This window comes from Gossypium arboreum, chromosome 2 (assembly GCF_025698485.1).
Source record: "Gossypium arboreum isolate Shixiya-1 chromosome 2, ASM2569848v2, whole genome shotgun sequence".
NCBI lineage: Eukaryota > Viridiplantae > Streptophyta > Magnoliopsida > Malvales > Malvaceae > Gossypium > Gossypium arboreum.
The window spans coordinates 22,303,464-22,325,181 of record NC_069071.1 but is presented as its reverse complement, the minus strand read 5'-3'; the positions used below and the strand labels follow the sequence as shown (position 1 = coordinate 22,325,181).

Sequence of the window (21,718 nt, the reverse complement as noted above, 5' to 3'; positions counted from 1 at the left end):
AAAGTCAAAAGACCATAAAATAATTTTAAACAAAGCTTAATACTCACTTTGACCTTGACCCCTCAGCTATACTTATTTTCCCACTTAAGTATTTAAACTTTTTTTTCATCTCATCCTATTTTTTTGTAATGACATTAAACAATCAATTGACATGTGGCACCAATTAGAACTTGTCACTTGGCACATCCAGCTAATTAGAATGTGCCACGTGGCAATAGGTTTATTAAAATTTAAAAATTTAAATTTAAAAATAGAAAAAAGAGAATATTTAAAAAATACATTGACTTTGACCAATCATTTACCAACATTGATTATTGATTAGCATTGACCACTATTAATTCATGTTGGTGTTTTTTTTATTTTACTTTTAAGTAATTTTCATATATTTTAAAAGATATATTTTTTTGCAATTTTAAAAAATAAAAATGTTCTAAAATCTATATATTCAATTATTCAAATTTTAAATTAACTTTTTCAATTTCTAGAGATTAAGCTTTTTTTTTGGTGAAAAAACAAAAATAGAATTACAACTTAAAAGAAACTAAGAAACTCTAAAAGCTTTGTCCTGCTGGATAGTCATAGCCACTACAATAGGAGGGAATTCAAATATCTGGAGGGAAGTTTGCCAAGAAAGACTAATCTTTGCCAATTGGTCTGCAATTAAATTACACTCTCGAGGAACATACTTGATTACCCACTGATCTTCAGAGAACAAAACTCGTTTAACTCTTCTAAGCAAGGTAATGTCGAAATTCACATTTTCTTCCATAGTCAAGGCCCTTACCACTTCTAAATTATTCGTCTGAATCTTGACTTTCTTATGCCCTCTATTCAATAAAATGAAGATGCCGTCAAGAATGCCCCAAAGTTCTACTCCAAAGGTGAACATCTGCCCAGATAATGAGTGAATCCCAAGATCTAATTTCCATCTTAATCACGAACCACTCCACCTGCTGAGGCATTTCCGGAGTCTCTAGCCACTGCACCATCAGTAAATAATTGCACCCAATCATCAGAAGAATGGTGATAGATCTCTGACGAAGATGAGATAGCCTTAGTCCCAAGCATAAATGGCTCAAAATGTTGGGCCCAACTAAGAGAGGACTTAAGAGCATCATAAGCCGTCCAATTAATATTTTGAAAAATGAACAAATTTCTGTTCTTCCAAATTCTCCAAGCTATTAGTCCAAAAAGGCACGATCAAGTAATTCCCTTATCCTGCATCTTTAAGATGACAACAAAGATTAGTTGAAAACTAGATTTGAAAAGAATTAAGTTAAATTTTTTCTATTTTTTATTGATTGCTTTGAATGTTTAGAATTTATCATTTTGAAAAGATAATAAAATTTATTACAACTTTTATAGAATATATATTTTTAATTTTTATAAAATTTTCAAATTTTGTATATTATTATTAATTAAAATTTGTATTTATATTTTTAATTTTAATTTTTTGAATTATATATATATATATAACTTTTTATCTTTTGAACCAATATAATATATATAACACATTAAAAAAATGATCTGGCGATTTCTAATAGTGTTACGTGTTAAACCTTATAAACTAATTTATGTAAGAGAAGATAATTTAAGTATAAAGGAAAAACCATTTTAAGGAAAATTTAACACTACTGGTGTAGTTTACCAATCTAATAATAATAAGGGCAGAATAAGGCAAAGTGATAAATATGATGGTTTAGATCTATCTCATTCATTTAACATGGCAACATCGAAAGATTAAATCTACATTTTTATAAAATTATATCCTCCAATGGGGCAGCACTGGAAAGCTTTTCCTTTATTTCCAAACAAATTGCTCTCTCTCCCCTTCCAAGAAAGCATCCAAAAACGTTGACCCACCACGGATCTGCTGCTTTTTCTTGACCCTTTCAAAATCCATTCCATTCAATTCAATTCCTCCCAATTCTCTGTAAGTTTTTTAATCGTTACATTCGATTTTTTCCTGAGAGATCTTCACAAAGTTTCAATCTTCTTTATCATTTCTTTGATCTAGAATGGATAGTAATTATTCAGCTATACCCAAAGGCTCATTTGTAGAATTACAAATGCAAAATGAACCCCACGACTTTAGATCCCAACAAAAATCGCTCCTCTCTGATGATGGGAACCGGGTAAATCATCCCAAGGTTATTGATACTGATGATGTTGATACTGATGTTGATGTTGATCTCGATGATTGTACCCTTGTTTTAAGTAAACCCAATAGCGGGTCTGGTGTTTCTGGTGCTGTTTTTAACTTAACCACCACAATTATTGGTGCTGGAATCATGGCTTTACCTGCTACTATGAAGGTTCTTGGAATTGTTTTAGGAATTTTTTTGATAATCCTGATTGGGATTTTGTCTGAAATTAGTGTCGAGATGTTGATTAGGTTTGCGGTTTCTTGTAAAGCTAGATCTTATGGGGAAGTTGTGCAAATTGCAATGGGGAGAACTGCTAGGGTTTTGTCTGAGATTTGCATAATTGTCAACAATGCAGGTGTCCTGATAGTTTATTTGATTATTATGGGTGATGTTATGTCTGGTTCGGTTCGTCATATTGGGGTTTTCGATCAGTGGTTAGGACATGGTTTTTGGGATCATAGGAAGTTATTGGTTTTGGTTGTTATGGTTGTTTTTCTTGCTCCACTTTGCGTGTTAGATAGGATTGATTCATTGAGCATGACTTCGGCTGCTTCGGTAGCTCTCGCTGTTGTTTTCGTTGTGGTTTGCTTTGCTGTTGCATTCATTAAGCTTATTGAAGGGAAGATAGAGGCTCCAAGGATGAGCCCAGATTTTGGATCGAAAATGGCAATTTTGGATTTACTAGTAGTTATCCCTATTATGACTAATGCATATGTTTGCCATTTCAATGTTCAACCTATATACAATGAGCTCGAAGGGCGATCTCCTCAAAAGATGAATCAGGTGGGGAGGATCACAACTGCTCTTTGTGTTGTGGTCTATGCCTGAACAGCAATATCAGGGTATTTGCTCTTCGGAAAGGACACTGAAGGTGATGTTTTGACCAATTTTGATAGGAATCTGGGAATTCGTTTTAGCACTGCTTTGAATTATATTTGCTCTTCATTTGGTTCTGGTTTTCCCTGTTATTCACTTTTCCCTACGGCAAACTGTGGATAACTTGGTGTTTGAGGGATCAGCTCCTCTCACGGAGAGTAAAAAAAGGTCTTTGGCATTAACAGTAATATTGTTAGTGCTTATATATATTGGATCTACTATGATCCCAAATATATGGACAGCTTTCAAATTTACTGGAGCAACAACAGCTGTTTCCTTAGGTTTTACGTTCCCTGCTCTAATTGCATTGAGGATAAGTCAGCAAGAAGAGAGCATGAGCTTGAGCAGAGTAGAAAAATTTTTGTCGTGGTTAATGTTAATACTGGCTGTGATAGTTAGCATTGCTGGGATAATCGGGAATATTTATACCATCCAAAGTAGTTCTGAATGATTCCTCTTAAAGAGTTTCAGACCTGTTTTCAGAAGGTATTGTTTTGATAATCTTGCTTGAAGCCTTGAAGACTTTTAATATATTCCTATGTTGCTTTGCTTGTTTAATAGACAATCAGATGTTTGAGATGATCGCTACAGTGATGCATTTTTTTTCTGAGGTGCCAGTACACTGGAAGTCTGTGACGCTTTGATCATGCATTAATGTATTGCCTTTTTAATGCTTTACAGAGCAACTGTGGCAGGTTACCCGGCATATGAAGAATGGACCCTTATGTCTTGTAAGTTACTGGGAGTTTACAAATTGAACCATGTAAGGGATATGCTTAGTTACATGTTTCTTCTTGCGCAAAAGATTAGAGTATAACTATCTGCTTAGCAAAAATATTACAATTGATTTAATAATACTTTCCATTTTTATTTGGAGGAAGAGTTATTTTGCTACTTGACTGTTACAATTTTTATGATGCTTGTGCTGCCATGTAGCTGCTTCTATTCAAATACAAAAACTAGAATTGCTTCCTTCTTGAAATCCGTATGATATTTATTAGACGATATGGATTTCATCATGCAAATCTGATATCGCTGATTTATGCCTATATGTTTTGAAATCTATATTTGAATCTTGAAAATAAAACTAATTATCAATTTGAGAATATTCAATATAATTGTACTGTAAAACTTAAATACGCACTGTTGTATTTTATATTTGTTTAAGAAAATGACACAGAACGCAGCACGTCTTTCAAACTGTTCATCTCTTTGTTACCATTTTTAATACAAAATTTGTGTTAATTAAAGAAAGATGATGGTTCCTGTCTCTCTAGATTAATTTATATAATGACATAAAGAAAACAGCTCCGGGATGGTCTTTTGCCTTTGGAATTTCTAATAAAATTCATGATATGAACTTTGAAAGATAACCATCTAGTTTCCCGTTCTAGTCTCACCCTTCTCATTTGTTGACACTCTTTTTTACATTGTTTAGTTGTCTCTGTTATCCAAATTCTTCATTTCTCTAAAACTTTGACGTAGGATATATATTCAAACATGGGAGGGCACATGGGATATAATACTTCATATATATGAACAAAAATTAAAAATAATTGAGCATACGTGTATTGTATGTATTCCTATATACGACAGTAACCCTTGAGTCCTGGTAACTTAGGTTGTGATGTCTTTGATGAAAGCTGTGGTCTTGTGCTGGTGAATAGTAGAATAATATATTGCATTGTCGATTTCTTATGCGCCTACATGAATGCAGAGTATTGGAAAAACTGGATCAGCAGGAACAGCTCAACCAAGAATCAGAGGCCCTTCTTGTTCCATTTATTTTAAAGAACCGGTTATATGGTATTTAATTTACTTTTTATTGAACCACTGGTGAGTGGAGATATCACCATTTTAACATTCAATCCGGGGTTTTATTCTATGCACTGATCTCTGAAAAGGAAACCAATTGATAATCTTCTGGTGAAGAAAGATGTAGTTTTAATTAAGAAATGTGTATATTAGAAAGGCTGTATGGATGGGATCTTTCAGTTTCAGGTTTCCATCCCTTCTCTTTCAACATCAAGAAATGTATGCGATTTACATGGATGTTTTTCATTTAATATTCAAGTTGGATGTTTTCTACTCTTGAACTGTGGAAAACCATCATACCGAGAAGATTTTTTGAGGTTTATGCAACTACAATTTCAATGAAAATAATGCTACCTGTTTAATGTTGAAAAGTAATTTTTATGAATAAACTATAATGTAGAGTTAACGTGTTTTTTTTTTCATTCTTAATCTTCCTGCATAGGTTATTTTCATTATTTATTAAATGTTATTTTAAAACCAATTAATATAGTTTAAATATGTGATTTTCATACATTGATGCCTGTGATAGAATTTCTTATTAATAATTATGTGAAGTGAAATAGGTAGCATATGAAGTGAATTAAACATGTGCAGTTCATGGTAAGCAAATATTTAATTTTGTGACATAATGAATTTTATAATAATACATAATTTGAATTAAACTGTTAGAAATGAATTAATATGATGTAATGAAATTTATATTAGACACTTAGTTAAGTATAGGATTCACATGAGTATTTATTGACCTTCCTTGAAGTTTCACACGTTGTTTCATGTGTAGTATGCAAAAAGTGGTCGCATGGAAAGTGTTGTGTGTGTCTTATTGAATGAAAAATTATCAACAAAGCAAGATGGTAAAGTATGAGTTTCAATTTATGGGCAATAATGTGGCTTAGTACTTAGGTAATGAAAGTATTAAGTAGTTAATGAAATGCTTTGAGAATAAGTTATGTTTAAGTGATGTATAAGTCTTGAAATGTGACACTTTTTAAGTATAGAAGTACATGCCACATAAGAAAATGATTGTGAAAATGAGATGTGAATCAAGATTTAAAATATTGAAGGTAATGGTATTGAAGTGAAATGTTGTGATGGATGTGAAATATAAATTAGAAAGAGATAGAACTTGAATTCGTGATAGTGAATGTCTGATGAGATAGTAATGATGTAATATAGATGAAATAGTAGCTATAGAATTAATTGAATGAAAGAATTACGATGCAAATTGCGAAATAGATTGGAAAGCATGAGAAAAGAATTACAAGAATGGGATGATTTGATTACAAGAGAGAACAAGATGTGATTAAATCGTGAGACATGGAACAAACAAGGTAAATGAATTTTATAAATATGATTGTGTTAAAGAGGTTATCAAGAAAACATGAGTGAAGAGATCATGGTATTTACATGTAGGGTTGTGCAAATTTAAGGTAAAACTGAATTAATTAGGTTAATCGATTGAATTCAGTTAACCGGTCGTTTAACAGAATTAATTCGGTCAGGGGTCGGCTAATAATTTTTTGAATGTTCGGTTAACGGTTAATTCGGTTCAAAATCGGTTAGTTAACCCAATTAACCGAATTTAATAAATAATATTATAATATATAAGTATTCGGTTAATTTTTTGGAAATATAAATTAATCGGTCGGTTAAGTCGGTTAATTTTGAATATGTTTTATACTTGTTTTAACCAATATATATATATATAAATTTCGGTTAATTCGGTTAACCGACTGAATTAACCGAAAAAGTTTGGTTCGATTATTGTTTTGAAAAAATTTCGATTCGATTAATGGTTAAGGGTTTATAAGGATCGGTTAATTCGTTTAATGGTAATTCGGGTTGGTTAATTGATAGGTTAACCGATTGAACACCCCTATTTACATGTAACACTCACTATTTGATCTGGATCCGATTCGTCAGATTCGGATCTTAGGTTTTACTATACAGAACACTTAGACAAACTCACTAAATCGTATCAGATATCATCATATTAAAGACATACTCTATTTTAATTACATTCAAAGATTAAATTTCAAGAAAACAAATATGGAACTCAAACCTAAAATATTACAAAATTTTACACATATCATTCTTAAGACAACTATCTAATAGTTACATATTCATTAAAGTAAACTTCTATAATACACCACCCCATTAGCTCTATATGCATAATATCCTTATACGCCTCTTCCTTGGCGTAGTCTTGGCATCGCCCCTCCAAGCGTAGTCTCTTGACACCAAAACCTGAAACAAATAACAAGCCTTGTAAGTACATGAATACTTAGTGAGCGTTATTTCATTGTACCTTGGTGATTACTTTATATTCTTTGATTATCATCTATGCGCCCACCAACCTTCTGAACTACTTATTAGGTGGATATTAATACAATTTGATTCGCGTACGCGCCAACTGATATATTCTTAATATACCAATTCTTTCTAACCTGACTAATTGAAGATTTTTTTCCCATATATTACTTAATTCTCTCGTTTACATATGTTCTTTTCAACAGAACTTATCTTTAGAATTTGTTTCGTACAGATCATATTCTATTACTTACTCTTATCTCAAAATAGTTATTCACAACATTAAACATAGACGGATACATACGCATTTGATGAATACTTACACAGATCTGAGCACCATCAAACTATTAAACCAATCATACCTTGAACTATTACCATACAACTCATATCGATAATGTACTTCATAAATCAATCCGATGACATCCACAACATTACTTCAGAACCCTAGATGTTCGTAATAATCAAAATTTAGATTTCATAAGATTTTAGGTGAAGTCATTATTCAATTCAGATATGGCAGATTCCAAATAACTTTGATTAAATCAACCATAACGAATCTACATTAACAATATCTTAGGTGATACATAGTTATAAATATGTCCAACTCCAACATTATCATATCATCACGACAAAGATCTTTATTAACATTCAAATACACATTTATTTTCAACAGCACTTATAGAACTTATTCATTTATTATGTTGATCTTACTCGACCCTTACTCCTGAGTGCATCAATAACTTATCTTATTTATACTTCATACAGAACTAACATAATTTATTCATAATTACCGTAAAGACAAATATATACTAGACATATATAGAAGATCATGCAACAAGGGCCAAATAAAATACGCTATAAAGCTTCACACAAAATACGCCATGGAGGCTTCATACAAAATCTCGTGATTATTGTCCAGGTGGACTTTTACATAAATTCATGTATCATGATCTGCCAATTTGATTTACATACATCGAAGGCTACACCATGAATGGTTCCAAATCATACCATTACCACCATGGGCCTCTACCTCATGGTCTTACATTCATTTTTAATCCATGATATGCCAATCTAGTTAGTAGTATAAATGCCCTACTAGAGGCTTCACAACGATACATTTACTTGGCATTTTTTTACCCAAATAGTCACCATCTTGCTAAATCATACACCTTTTATACCATATCTTACCTACATGCTTATCAAACATCATTCTTTTAAAAAAAACCTTATACATTTTTTTACAGTACATCTCTCACCTTTACTATACTTCATATCCTTACCATTTCTTTAATACCCTGAAAATCTTTACAGTAATATATTATCCTTGATATAATAAAATAAGGAAATAAAGTGATAAAAAGGGAAGTTTTGAGTTATGGCAACATTGGGAAGTAAATTATGATATCTTGATTCAGGAAAGGACTAAATTGTAAAAGTTAGAAAAGTTTTGTTGCCTAAGAGTAAATACTCAAGACTTAAAGGGTTAAAGTGTAAATATGAAAAAGTTGAAGGACCAATAGTGTAAATATTTTAAGGGTAGAATGATCTAGAAACTAAGGAAAATGGATGAACTGGGACCAAATTGAATAAGTGAAGAACTATGAGGGACTAAATTGCAATTTTACCAAATTAAATGATGACTCAAGGATGGAATTCTAAAAGATCATGAAGGGCAAAATGGTCAATTAGTAGAGAGAGAATTCTAGAATGTAATGATTATGTTAATGATATTTTAAATTAATTAATTAGATAAATATTATTTTATTAATATTTTATGAGATATTTAATATTATTTTATTATTATTTATTTAGTATATAAGGAAAGAAAGATGAAGAATTATCATCATCTTTCCTTTCCATGCAAACTAACGTGAGAGAAAGAGAGGAAGAAAGAAAGTTTTACTTTCTTTACAATTTGGTCCTTTACCAAAAATTCACCATTTTCACCCAAAAATCAAATGAATTTCCATAGCTACCAGAGAGAGAAATGTTAAGGAGAACATGGGGAGTTAGAATATCAAGTTGGATTCAAGAAATAGAAGCTGGAGGAGAGAGAAAATCAAGTTAAAGATTGGTATCAAGAGAATAAGGTAAGTACATCAAGATTTCAATACGTTTTAAGTTTGTTATTGTTGATAAATCATGGAAATAATGTTATAGTAGAGTTTTATTACATAAGGTCCTATGTTCTTGATATGTTAGTGAAGAGAAAATAAGAGAAAGTGATGAGAAATGGTGTAGAAAAAGAAAATAAGGGTGTTATAACATGGTAATTAATATCTTGCACTAAAACAGTTATGGACAGCAGCAGTAGTCTAACTTTGAAAAATCACCATAAATTTTATAAATTGAATTAGAAGATGAAAAAAATATGGAATTAAATATTAATGAGTCTAGTTTCTCATAGAAGAAACAGTGTAAGCAATGAATTTGTAAATTTTTATATATAATGAATTTTGTGAGACAAGGTCAGAATGAATTCGGGTTCCCCTGTTCAGACTTTGAAAAATAATAAAAAAATGAAGAAAAATAATTAGAGGCTTAAATTTATATTCATAGAATCCTGAATGAGTCTAGTTTTATTAGAAACAAACTAGAACATCATTTGAATTCTGTAAAAGGAGATAACTAATTTTTAGTGAAGAAGGGTCAGAACTGTCAGACAGCAGAACAGGGGTGACTTTAATGAATAAACTGTACTAATTGGATAAACCAAAAATTCTGAAAATTTTATGATAAGAATAAATATGAGTCTAGTTTCAGGAAAAATTAACGGATCTTAATTTCGAGTTCTGTAGCTTAATATATAAATAATTTAGTGACTATGATGCAAATGGACAGTTTTGAATGTACATATAAGTAAATAGTGAAATTATTGATAGTGTTACTTGTTGTATGTTATATAAATTAAGGATGTTGAATGGAGAGGAGGAGGAGGAAAATATGTATGAATATTCATCTAGCATGGCTAATTTGCATGTTTTAGGCTCAGGGACTAAATTGAATAAAAGTAAAATTTTATGGGCAATTTTGTAAAAATGTTAGAAATGACTAAATTGCATGAAATAGATTATTTTATTATTTAAATTACAAAATTTAACGAAATTATCAATTTAGTTCAAGATCGGGAAAACATGTTTTAGGGATTAAATTGAAAAGTGTTGAAATTATGGAAAATTTTGATATTTTATAGAATTCATGGACTGTTATCAATATATATGAGAATAATAGTTGGAAATAAGGATTAAATTGCAAGAATTTTACTTTCCTGTCCCTAAGGATGAAATCGTCATTAATTAAAAGTTTAAGGGCAAAATGGTAATTTTGCCTAGAGCATTAATTAAATGTATTAGAATATGAAATGAATTAAAATGATGATCAAATTTATTTATAAAGATCCGGACGACACAAATACGAGACTTGATCATGGAAAAGAAAATGTATCAGAATAATGAAATAATAAACACGAGCAATCAATGAGGTAAGTTCGTGTAACTTGAATTATATTCGAAATGCTTGAGATTGTATGTTATTGATGTGAATATGATTTGAATGTTCATTGTATGAAAATTTATAAAACATTGATATATTTGATAAAATGGGAAGAAATCCGGTTGAATGAAAGGAAAATTCGATGGATCTCGAAAAGGAATTGACGGTAAAAGGATCTAGCCGGACGGGTGATCCTATCTGATATAGCCCTCCAGAAGAATACGTGTAAAATGGATTTAGCCGGACGGGTAATCCGAATTAGGGTCTGAATTTAGCTTTGGATGGTAATTCAGATCCAATCTCATTAGAGTAATTGTCGTTGCGGGATTTAGCACGGGTGGTAATCCCGACAATACTCTATGAGTTTATATTGCGAGGATTTAGCTCGGGTGGTAATCCATTTGCAAGGATGAGGTTCAGCGGAGTGTGCTCTCTCGATATGAAATGTGTAAGACCATGGTTGAAAGATACCATGGCAACTTTGAGTGTAAGACCATGGTTGAAAGATACCATGGCAACCTCATATAAAATGTGTAAGACCATGGTTGAAAGATACCATGGCAACTTTGATATGAAATGTGTAAGACCATGGTTGAAAGATACCATGGCAACCTGATATGAAATGAACAAGACCATGGTTGAAAGATACCATGGCAACATGACGAAAATGAGTAAGACCATAGTTGAAAGACACGTGGCATCATGTCAAAGATAAATAAGACCGTGGACGGAGACGCTCTAGCATCTGTTGAACAATTGATATTCGGGTAATATGTATCGGATGACGAATGGTTATATGAAATAATTATGAAGATAGATAAAGCGAAATAAGTATAAGTACATGAAATATAATTTATGTTAAGTTTGATATAAGCTATTTAGGAATAAATATACATAAAATATATGGAAATGATGGAGCATGAAATATTGATATAATGAAATGAATGATATATGCTTATGAAGAAAGCGGTAAGAGCATGATATGTTTCATGACATGTACATATATGATTATCTTTGATATGTTGATACAAGGAAATTATGTAATTGAGACTATTATTAAACTCAAGTGCGATATGTCGAGAAAATAGATATATCAGTGTTGAATTTATATGAGATATGTGCAAGTATACTAACAATGTTGCTGTTTGATGCTTATACAACTGTCAAACTGTTGATTGAATGGTAATATATTTATTTATATGATGCATTGAATCGGTAAGTATTTAAATTTTTTTTAGTGATCTGTAAATGGTAGTAATGCTCCGAAACCCTGTTCTGGCAGCGGATACGGGTTAGGGGTGTTACAATTTCTCGTAGGCATCATTATCTATTTATCTAAGATTAAAAAGACATACTTTTTTAAAAAAATAGTTCATAATAAAGAGTCGGGATGAATACTCACCTTAACTTACCTAAACTATATTTTGAAGCTCCAAGCTTGGACATCCAACATGATCCAGCAGCAACAACTGCTTATAGAACACAAATTCACCATTACAACTTATTCTCATACTATATACTATCATCTCAAATGCTATCAACCTTCTTGCAAAACCTTGTACTTATTGTCTTACTGTTCATATACTTCTTATAGACTTACTCAATCAAAATCTAACATGTAGAATTGTCATACTTATCCGAAGATGAAATAACCACTGATTAGTTTTAGATATTTAGCTTTCAGCTTAGAAAGAAGGAATTACCATTGGTTTATAGTAGATAAACTAAAGAATAACATTTTCTAGTGAAAAAACCCCTTCAAAACCCATATCAGATATATATATGACCCAATATACTTAGTGGAATTCTACAAGTGTCACATGTTTCAAAATTTACCTTCTTAATGTGCTACAGTTACCGATGAAAACATAAATAAATACTCCACATTTATAACTATCAGGCTAGGCTATCCAACGGATTTCTAACCAGATTACTTATAATCTAATTAACATAGTACTCTATACAAATGAGGCGTTCTATACCTTTGGCTTTAACCTGTACCATACTTACCCTTTTATTGCTACACAAACTTCTCCTTAATATAACAAAATATCATAAAATAAATCCTTACTATACTTTTATGGTGGTTACTATATGCCCATGCGTATATGTCAAAATGAGCAGTTGGGCGGATTACACTTCGCTAGACATACTATTTAACTATTATATGCCAAAACCTTAGACTCATTAGACTTGGAGTGTTATAACTCTCTTTGCCTTAACAAAATTTCATCCTCGAAATTTTTAACTTTGAAAATTTTCAGTACATAACTAAAAACTAACTATTTTGTGCTAAATGCATACTATGAGTTTGGTGAACTTCTTTATATATTCGAAATAACTTCTCTCTTAGAAACTTACACTTTGGGAATTTCTTTTATGAAGAATACCATCTGTCTATTTCATTGGGCGAATTCAAAACTTGGAGATTTCTCCCATAAATTTAAATGTTACACACTTACCCTTTTGATAGATGTCAAAATTGAATTAGAGAACCTGAACAGTTTCCACAAAATAGACTTCTTGCACATGTTTGTTTCTATAAAACATACGTTCCATCCCCTTTCAAACACTTTTGCTTAATCAATTGAAACCTTAACTTGTTTTTTCAAAATCTTTCTACCTTCATCAATTTTAGTCTTCAATTTCTCAAAGGTAATCTTTTCTTTTCTTCATTTCATTTTTTTATTGTACTTATATATGAAAACGATTAGAACAAATGCTATAAAAAGAGTCCATAGCCAAAATAATCGGAACACCATTCCCAAGAACCCTTTCATCTTCAGACCTTAAGGGCCCCAAGATACCCTACTAAGCGTTAAAACTCCTTCATATGAATGTACTACCACCCAAGAAGAAATATATAAGTACTTAGGAGCTCAGGGTATTCATTACCCAAATTTTGCTTATGATTTGAGATAGCCGCCAAGGTGTCGTCTGTGTGATAATACTTGAGGATTTATCCTTCCTTCAACTCTACTTGAGGTTAGCTTTCATCTATTATTACATCTATTCTTTTGCTTAGTACTATTAGAATATGGTATTGTACTTGGACAACTATTAGTAGTGGTCCTTGGTTGCCTTCATTGATTGCTACATGTATAATGAACCACCTATTTTTGGTGTTGTCCAGAAGTTTTATCAATTAAATATTAGAAGGCAATGGGCTAGTGTTGGAAATGCTCACTTCAGTGTTCCACAAGATTGTAAGCCCATAATTCAAAATAGTATTTCAAATCTACACCTAAAGAAAAACAAATTTGTAAGAGTCATTTGTAGATTTGAAAATGGTTTTGGTTTTCCATACGTTGGTCTCTTCCTTGTGAATTTGTTTGTGCTCATTATCAGTAAGTTAATTCAGAAGTTGTAGTGAAACAATATAAAAAACTGAGTAGGGGGCACACATTGAAGCTAGTAGAAACAATTACAGTTAGAAATGTCTTCCAATATTGTTTACAGAATCTGATCCCAAATGGTTGTTGAGTGAATGATTCCATCAATTGGTTGAATGACTTTAATGTATCATCAGCTTTTGAGGCTTAGCCTATTAATGCTACTAGTAACCTAGCCCAAGTTTTAACTGGGCGAATAGGGGACCCTCCTTTCTATTTCTATGAAGTTTGTGGAACTCGTCCTCGTAATTAGCTTATTACTCACTATATTATTCCTTCTTCTTCTTCAACCCAAGCTAATACTCACATTAATGGTGCAAGATTTCTTTCAAAATCTCATACTTCGCCCAATCAAGCACCATATATGGACATTAATGCTATTTTGAGAGATGCACGTGTTAAGGAGAGAGCTGTTGCTATTTCTTCTAAGAAATCAGTTACTAAGAAGTATCAAAAGAGGCTTAGAGTAAGTGAAGATATTTCAATTGTTGAAGAAAATGAATGCCTACAACCTAAGTAGCACAGACTTAATAAAGGACTCCAAACAACAAAAGTTCCTAAAAATGTTTTGGAGTATGAATTTTGATATTTGTTGAGGCCTAAAAATGTTTAAAAATGTTTTAGAACAATTAGAGATAATTTTTACTTAGTTTTAGGTGTTTCAGTCATATTTTGGGCAAATTGTCCCCTATGTTACGATATTCACTAGCCAAGGTTACAACATTGGGAAATTCTGGTATCAATGTCGTGACACCACTAGCGATTTTCGTGACCTTAGGGTATTTTACCACCAATGTTTTGACATTCACTTACCAATGTCACAATATTGATCTTCTTTACCCAGATTTGTTCCAAAAATGTATTGAATGGCCCCCAAATGCAACCAAAATTTAGAGGAAGCTTAGAAATGACTCAAATAACTTCAAACAAGCTTAAATATTTTAAAATGAAGTGTTTAATATGATGTTTTAAGTTAAGTGGCCTTTGTGCTCAAATGTGATAACCTTTGCTTGAGATATATTGGTTCAATTCGAGTAAGGGTGTTACAAGAACAATACCACATGCCTTATCGAAAATTTTTGGGGTGTTACAAATGTACCCAGTTAAGTTATTTTCTTAGCTCAATGCTAATTCAGTCAAATTCATGACAACTTTATTGTATTAAAATCTATGAGTAAATGAATTTAATTATCTTTTGTTGTAAAATTATGATGGCTTATTAATTCAATTTCCACTTTGAGCATTAATTATTTAATTACTATAAATTAAATAATAATTCGAAGAGGTTTATTTAATCTCTAAGTCATTTCTTATTCTTTAGTGAAAAATGCACGTTGCAGACAGTGATACATATAATTGATTTATCTACTCGTCATTTTTATTCATACAATGTATCAGTTCAAATGCAATCCACAAAGGATTGTGTTGAGCTAGCATAGGAGCTAATTGGACATATATAAAAACAACTTAATTTATGCTCGTCCATAGACATTTTTTTTTATGTGTGTTACCCTCATAGGATATTCATAATCTCTTTGGGCTAAATCCATTCACCCAATGTGATCATATTTTATGTCATGGTAAATTACATCTTCCACAATGAAAAAGCCAAATACTAACACATAATAAATATATCATTTGTCCTAAATTAATGACTTGTGGCCATGCTACTTTTTCATAAACCATATAATGCCTATGAGAGGATACCATTTACCCTTTTTGGGGCTATGAATTTCACTGTTGTATATGAAGCCATGCCATGTAGGGGTTGTAACAACTCGATTTTGGGTCTAATCGGAACAATGGTTTCGAGACCACAAATCCAACGAGGAAAATTTTTATTTTTATTATATTTTTATGGAATTATTCTGCGAAAATTTCATACGAAAATTTTGACATTTGGGCACTCAATTTGGTCAAAAAGACTAAATTGTAAAAAGTACAAAAGTTGAGTTCTATATGTTAGAGATGTCCAATTGTTATAATTTTTTAAATTGGAGGTCCTTAAATGATAATTAGACCATTGGTTAAATTTTTGGACAAAAATGGACATGAAATAGGTGAAATAGAATATTTTTAAGTTAGGGGCATTTTGGTTATTTAGTAATTAAAATGAATTAAAAACCAAATTAAAAGCCAATTTTTGTCCATCTTCTACCCCATGGCCGAAACTTACATGGAGAAGACATAGCTAGGGTTTTTCAAGCTTCCAAGCTTGATTGTAAGTCCGTTCTAGCCCCGTTTTTAATGATTTTTATGTTTTTGAAATCCTCGAAACAAGATCTAGCTATTTCTACCATTTATTTGAGCTAGGGTTGATGTTTAAAAATTTACCCATGTGTGTCATGCATGGATTTTGATCTATAATGATAGAAAATGAATGTTGGGTGTTAAATAAATGACTTTTACTAAGTGATTTTTGGTGAAAACGTCCAAAAGGACTTATTTGTAAAAGTTGAAAATGTGTAGTAAAAGTGTGTTCTAATAGAAAATGTGGGTTGCTATAGTTATGAAAATGGTTTGGTTAGGCTTAAAAAACAAAGAAATTGAATGAAAATAATTTTACAAGCCTTGGAGCAAAAATATAAATATGAAAAATTTTAGGGGCAAAAATATAATTTTTTAAAAATATGAATTTGGGATAATTTGAGTAGCATAATGATTAAATAAGTTAAATGTGATGTTTTAGATCAAGAAAAACGAGATTCAGACTTAGAACAAGGGAAATAAAAGAATATGACGATTATGTCCATTCACCGTTTTTGTGTCAAGGTAAGTTCGTATGTAAATATAAGCATCCTTTTTATTGTTGCATCATTACTTATATTCTTTAATATTTTTTTGAGTTATATGAATGCTATTATGGACGAGTTCGACAACAATGCGATAAGTGACAAAATCCCGATTGAACCTTAGGAATAGGTAGGATACAAATGTCATGACATTAGGGTTATTGCGACCCCGTATAAGACCATGTCTGGGACATGACGTAAGCATTGATATGAGATCCTATATAAGACCATGTATGGGACATGACATTAGCATCATTATGAGATCTCGTATAAGACTATATTTGGGACATGGCATCGGCATTGTATGAGATCCCGTATGAGACCATATTTGGGATATAACATCAGCATCGAGTTGAGATCCCATGTAAGACCATATCTGGGATATGGCATTGGCATCGTATGATATGTATGAGATATCTCGAGTATTCTTTAGTATTCTAAGTGGTTCAATGGGTAATTCAAAGCTTATGACAAAAGTGAAAGATGAGTATGTGATCATGTTGAAAGGGTACAGGTATGTACAGAAACTCAATTGAATATGAAATCCATGAATGGTAAGTCCATGAGCATTGTGAAATAATGTTGTGTTAACTTGGTGAACAATGATATATGTTTATATAGTTGTATGGTAATATTGTTGATGTAGTGAGTTGGCATTTGGGCCAATCGGAATTGAGATGTGGTAAGTTTTATTTCACTGGAATGTGAGTTATTGAATATGAGCAAAAAGAATAGATTGGTATGATTGTCCAGTAAATATGGCTATGGTAGAAATGATTTGTTGAGTGTTGTAATGATTTACAGTGAAGAGACTATGGTTGCTTGTCTAGTTCAAGATACGTCAATTTACGTTTATAAATGTATAGGTTTTAATTGAAAAGAAATGAAAGTGTTATAAACTTAGTTATCATCATTTTTGCACTAAAATAGTTTTGGACAGCAGCTGTAGTCCAACTTTGAAAATTCACCAAAGCTTGTGGAAATTGAATTATAGGTTGAATAAAATATTGAGTCTAGTTTCACATAGAAGAAATGATGTAAGCAAATGAATTTCATACTGTGAGATATTTGAATTCTCGTGAGACAAGGTCAGAATGATTTTGGAGTCCTCTATTCTGACTTTTAAAATCATTAAAAATTGTATAAAAATAATTATGGGTTAGAATTTACATGATTAAATTCTTAATGATTCTATTTTCAATATAAATAGATGGGAACATCATCCAAATCCCGTACGAAGAGATAATTAAATTTTAATAAAGAAAGGTCGAAGTTGTCAAACAGTAGAACAGGGGTAAATTTAAAGATTTTATTGTACTTATTGGCTAATCTATAAATTTTGAAAATTTTATGGTAGAAAGATATATGAGTCTAGTTTCAAAGACATTTAGCAGATCTTAATTTAGAATTCTGTAACTCAAGATATAAACAATTTAGTGACTATGACTCGAGTAGACAGCTTGACATGAACATGAGTAAATACTGGAATTATGTGCAATTATGATTGTATTACCTTGAGAACATATTGTCAGAATTAGTAAAAGCATGTTAATAAATTGCTTATCATTTTCATACGGGCTTACTAAGCTATATAGCTTACCCCCTTCCTTTTTCTCATTTTATAGGGTCACTAAGCTAGCTTGGGTTGGAGATCGTCGGAGATTTTATCACACTATCAAGCTATCATTTGGGGTATAAGTAAATATAAATATTTTAAGTTTATGGCATGTATAGGGACTTAGCCTTTACGTTATGTGTTCTTATGATTTGGCCAAAAGTATTGGCTTATAATGATTTACTTGTATAAGGCTATGAGATTTGGCTTATGTTGATTATGGTTTGTAAGCCTATTTATCCATGAAATGTGTCAATGCCTTTGATGATATGGAATGTGTTTGCCTAATAATCATAAAATGTGGTGTGTGATATGGATGATTGCTGATTGAAATATGTCATAAATGGGTATGAGGATAAATCACGACAAAAGTATATGAAAGGAAGTACGATAAGGGTGATAATTATTTTTGGTAAATTGGTAAGCTTAGACTTGTTAAAGAATGACATTTTCATACATGTACATGTTGATATGGGAATGCCATGTTTAAGCTATGTTTGTGGATGTTTGTTTGCCAAATATTGCCATGTCGAATGTCATTGAGATGTATAAGTATGTGTGTGATGTTGAGGGTGCCAAAAGGCTTGGAAAATATCCTAAGTATTGGCCACACGGGTAGAGACACGGCCATGTGTCTCAGCCATGTGAAGGACATGGCCTGGAGACATGGGCGTGTGTCCAAGGCATGTGAAGTCTGCACTATATTGACGAGAATTAATTCGTCAGACGGCCTAATATACGAGCGTGTGGATTGGCCGTGTGGTTCATTTTGTTTGATGATGTCATAAACAAAGAGTTACATGGCCTAAAGACACGAGTGTGTCTAGGGAACATGGGCGTGTCCCTGTGTCCACATGGGCTTGTGACCCTGTTTTATGAAAAATTTTCTAAGTTTTTCTAAAGTTTTCGGTTTAGTCCTGAACAACCCCCGATGTATGTTTTGGGCTTCAAAGGCCCTTGTAAGGGACGATATGCATATGTATGAATAGTTCTGATTTGAAAGAAATTTTGTGGCCCAATTTTTGCATGTTTGTGTATGTTTAAGTCTGGTAATGCTTCGTACTCTGTTCCGGCATTGGACACCGGTAAGGGGTGTTACAGGAGTCGTATACCTAACATACCAACTTTTGGCTCTATTACCAATTAAACTTAGGCTTTCAATAGATAAAAGTATTCGAGTCACACATGTAGAGTTAGTCACTTACTTAAGATTGAGGTAAGTCCCACTGTGAATGTCACTAGTGAATAAATCCATAAACGAATCTATGATAAATTCAACTTGGGTCCTATCCAATGTATCGTTAGTCTAGACCATCACACTTATATCTCTATCTTTTGAGAGTCATCTGTTTCAATACCCAATATAAGGTATCTCCTTAATTGGCCTTAATAGATGACGTAATAGTCCATTAATTGATTTGCTCAAATTTGATTCTTCAGACTACGAATTAGAGGTGTGCATGGGTCGGGCTACCCTGCCCGGCCCGAAGGCCCGCCCGAAATGTGGGAGGGTTTGGGCAAAAATATAGGCCCGAAAAATGGGCTTGGAAAAAAAATAAGGCCCGTTTAAAAAATAGGCCAGGCCTCGGGTAAGGTATTTTTAGCCCGGGCCCGGCTCGAATCACTAAAGGACAAAAAAAAATCTACATATTTTTTTTTGAATGTTATTTTCTTGTTGTTTTCTCCCTATTTTGCTACCATTTTACTATTATGTTGCTATTATTTTGTTGTTATTATTTGAATATTGTATAAAATTTATTTTATTGTTAATTTTTATTATTTTAAAGGCATTTTTAATTTTTATTATTATTTTAGAAGCATTTGCTTGTTAAGTTGCGTTTATCTTAGTGTTATTTAAGTCTACATATTTTTAAAATTTATTTTTAATTTGTTGGGAAATATTTATTTTGATATTTTTGTATTTTTGATGTATTATATACATTTAAAAATAATATAAAAATTAATCTGGTAATTTGGGCAGGGCAGGGTTTTAGTATTTTTATCGGGGTCAAGCTTGGATAAAATTTTAGGCCTATTTTTTGGGGCCGGCCCGGCCCGAACCCGGCCCGGCTTGGCCCATGAACACCTCTACTACAAATCTTTTAGATTACCTACTAATATAAGTTGTCCTCTCACATCATGACCTGAGCATACGATGCAACTTAATATTACTTAAACGTTAGGTTATTAGTGAGCCATATTTGCTTGTACATTTTTCTTCACTTGTAAAATCATTAATGACATACAACAGTTAATAATGTAAATGATAAAATTTTATTAAACCAATTTGGTACAAGCGCGCGCACACACACACATATATAAATAACAACACCATTGGCACTAGATCCCAACAACAGACTGGTTGAAATCGAGCAAAAAAACTATTATTTGAACCAATTTTCTCTATATTTTAAATATATATTTTATTTTTTATTATAATAATTTTTTACTAATATATTTGATTGAACCACATAACTTGATCAAATTTAAAATTTGTGGCTTACCGATTCAACCATCAATCTGGCTCTGAAAATATTGATTAGAACATAGAAACCCAAACTATTCACAGTTGTAGAAGAAACACAAAAAATAAAAGTAAAAGATATATATATATATATATATATATATATATATATAAAAGAGAAAATTATTACTTTTTTTCATATGAGAATTTTAATTGGTTATATTTTTTAAATAAGCTTAACAATTTTGACTAAGGATTGAAAAAAAATTAGATACTCTTGATCAAAAAAATGTTTAGATATTAGAAAAAAGAAAAACATAATTTAGCTAACAGTTTATAGGTAAATCCTTAATTTTAATAGCACGTATAATTTTAATACTTTAATTAGTTATTCAATTATTTTATAATTTTATAAAAATACTTGTTATGTCCTATTAAACAAATATGAATATATATTTGTATAATTTCAAAATTTTAGACTAAAATATTAATAAATTAAAAATATTGTAAAAATAATTAAAAATTTGAAAAGAAAAAAAGGGATAATGTTGTAACTTTACCACTACTAGATTAAAAGGAAATATGGGTTTTCCGGAGGCTTGTCGCACGGTAGGGTACATTCCAAAATCCAAATGCACGGTGCAATACAATTGTTATGACTTCTCCCATTTTCTCATTGGATTTGCGGCCGAATCTAAAGAAACTCTCGTTAGTTTAAGCAAAATGACATGTACCACATATTTGATGTCATTCTAAAACTCTTTCGTTCTACTGTATTTTCCATTTCTTCTTATACCAAAGAAAGGGTTGCACAT

At 31.5% G+C, this 21,718-nt stretch overlaps 2 protein-coding genes across 2 annotated transcripts; one reads left to right on the top strand and one right to left on the bottom strand.

The window, feature by feature from the left end:
• Positions 1–541: 541 nt before the first annotated feature.
• On the bottom strand, positions 542–1,068 carry LOC108466170 (uncharacterized). Its single transcript, XM_017766526.1, has 2 exons — positions 943–1,068; positions 542–889 (listed from the first exon to the last, which is right to left on the bottom strand). The coding sequence occupies exons 1-2, from the start codon at positions 1,066–1,068 to the stop codon at positions 542–544; spliced, it is 474 nt and encodes a 157-aa protein (XP_017622015.1).
• Positions 1,069–1,640: 572 nt separating this feature from the next.
• LOC108467212 (amino acid transporter AVT6E) lies at positions 1,641–3,903 on the top strand. Its single transcript, XM_017767792.2, is given in 3 exon segments — positions 1,641–3,082; positions 3,084–3,509; positions 3,705–3,903. Coding segments are annotated over 2 exon segments (1,455 nt in total). The 5' UTR covers positions 1,641–2,018; the 3' UTR covers positions 3,475–3,509; positions 3,705–3,903.
• Positions 3,904–21,718: the final 17,815 nt, after the last annotated feature.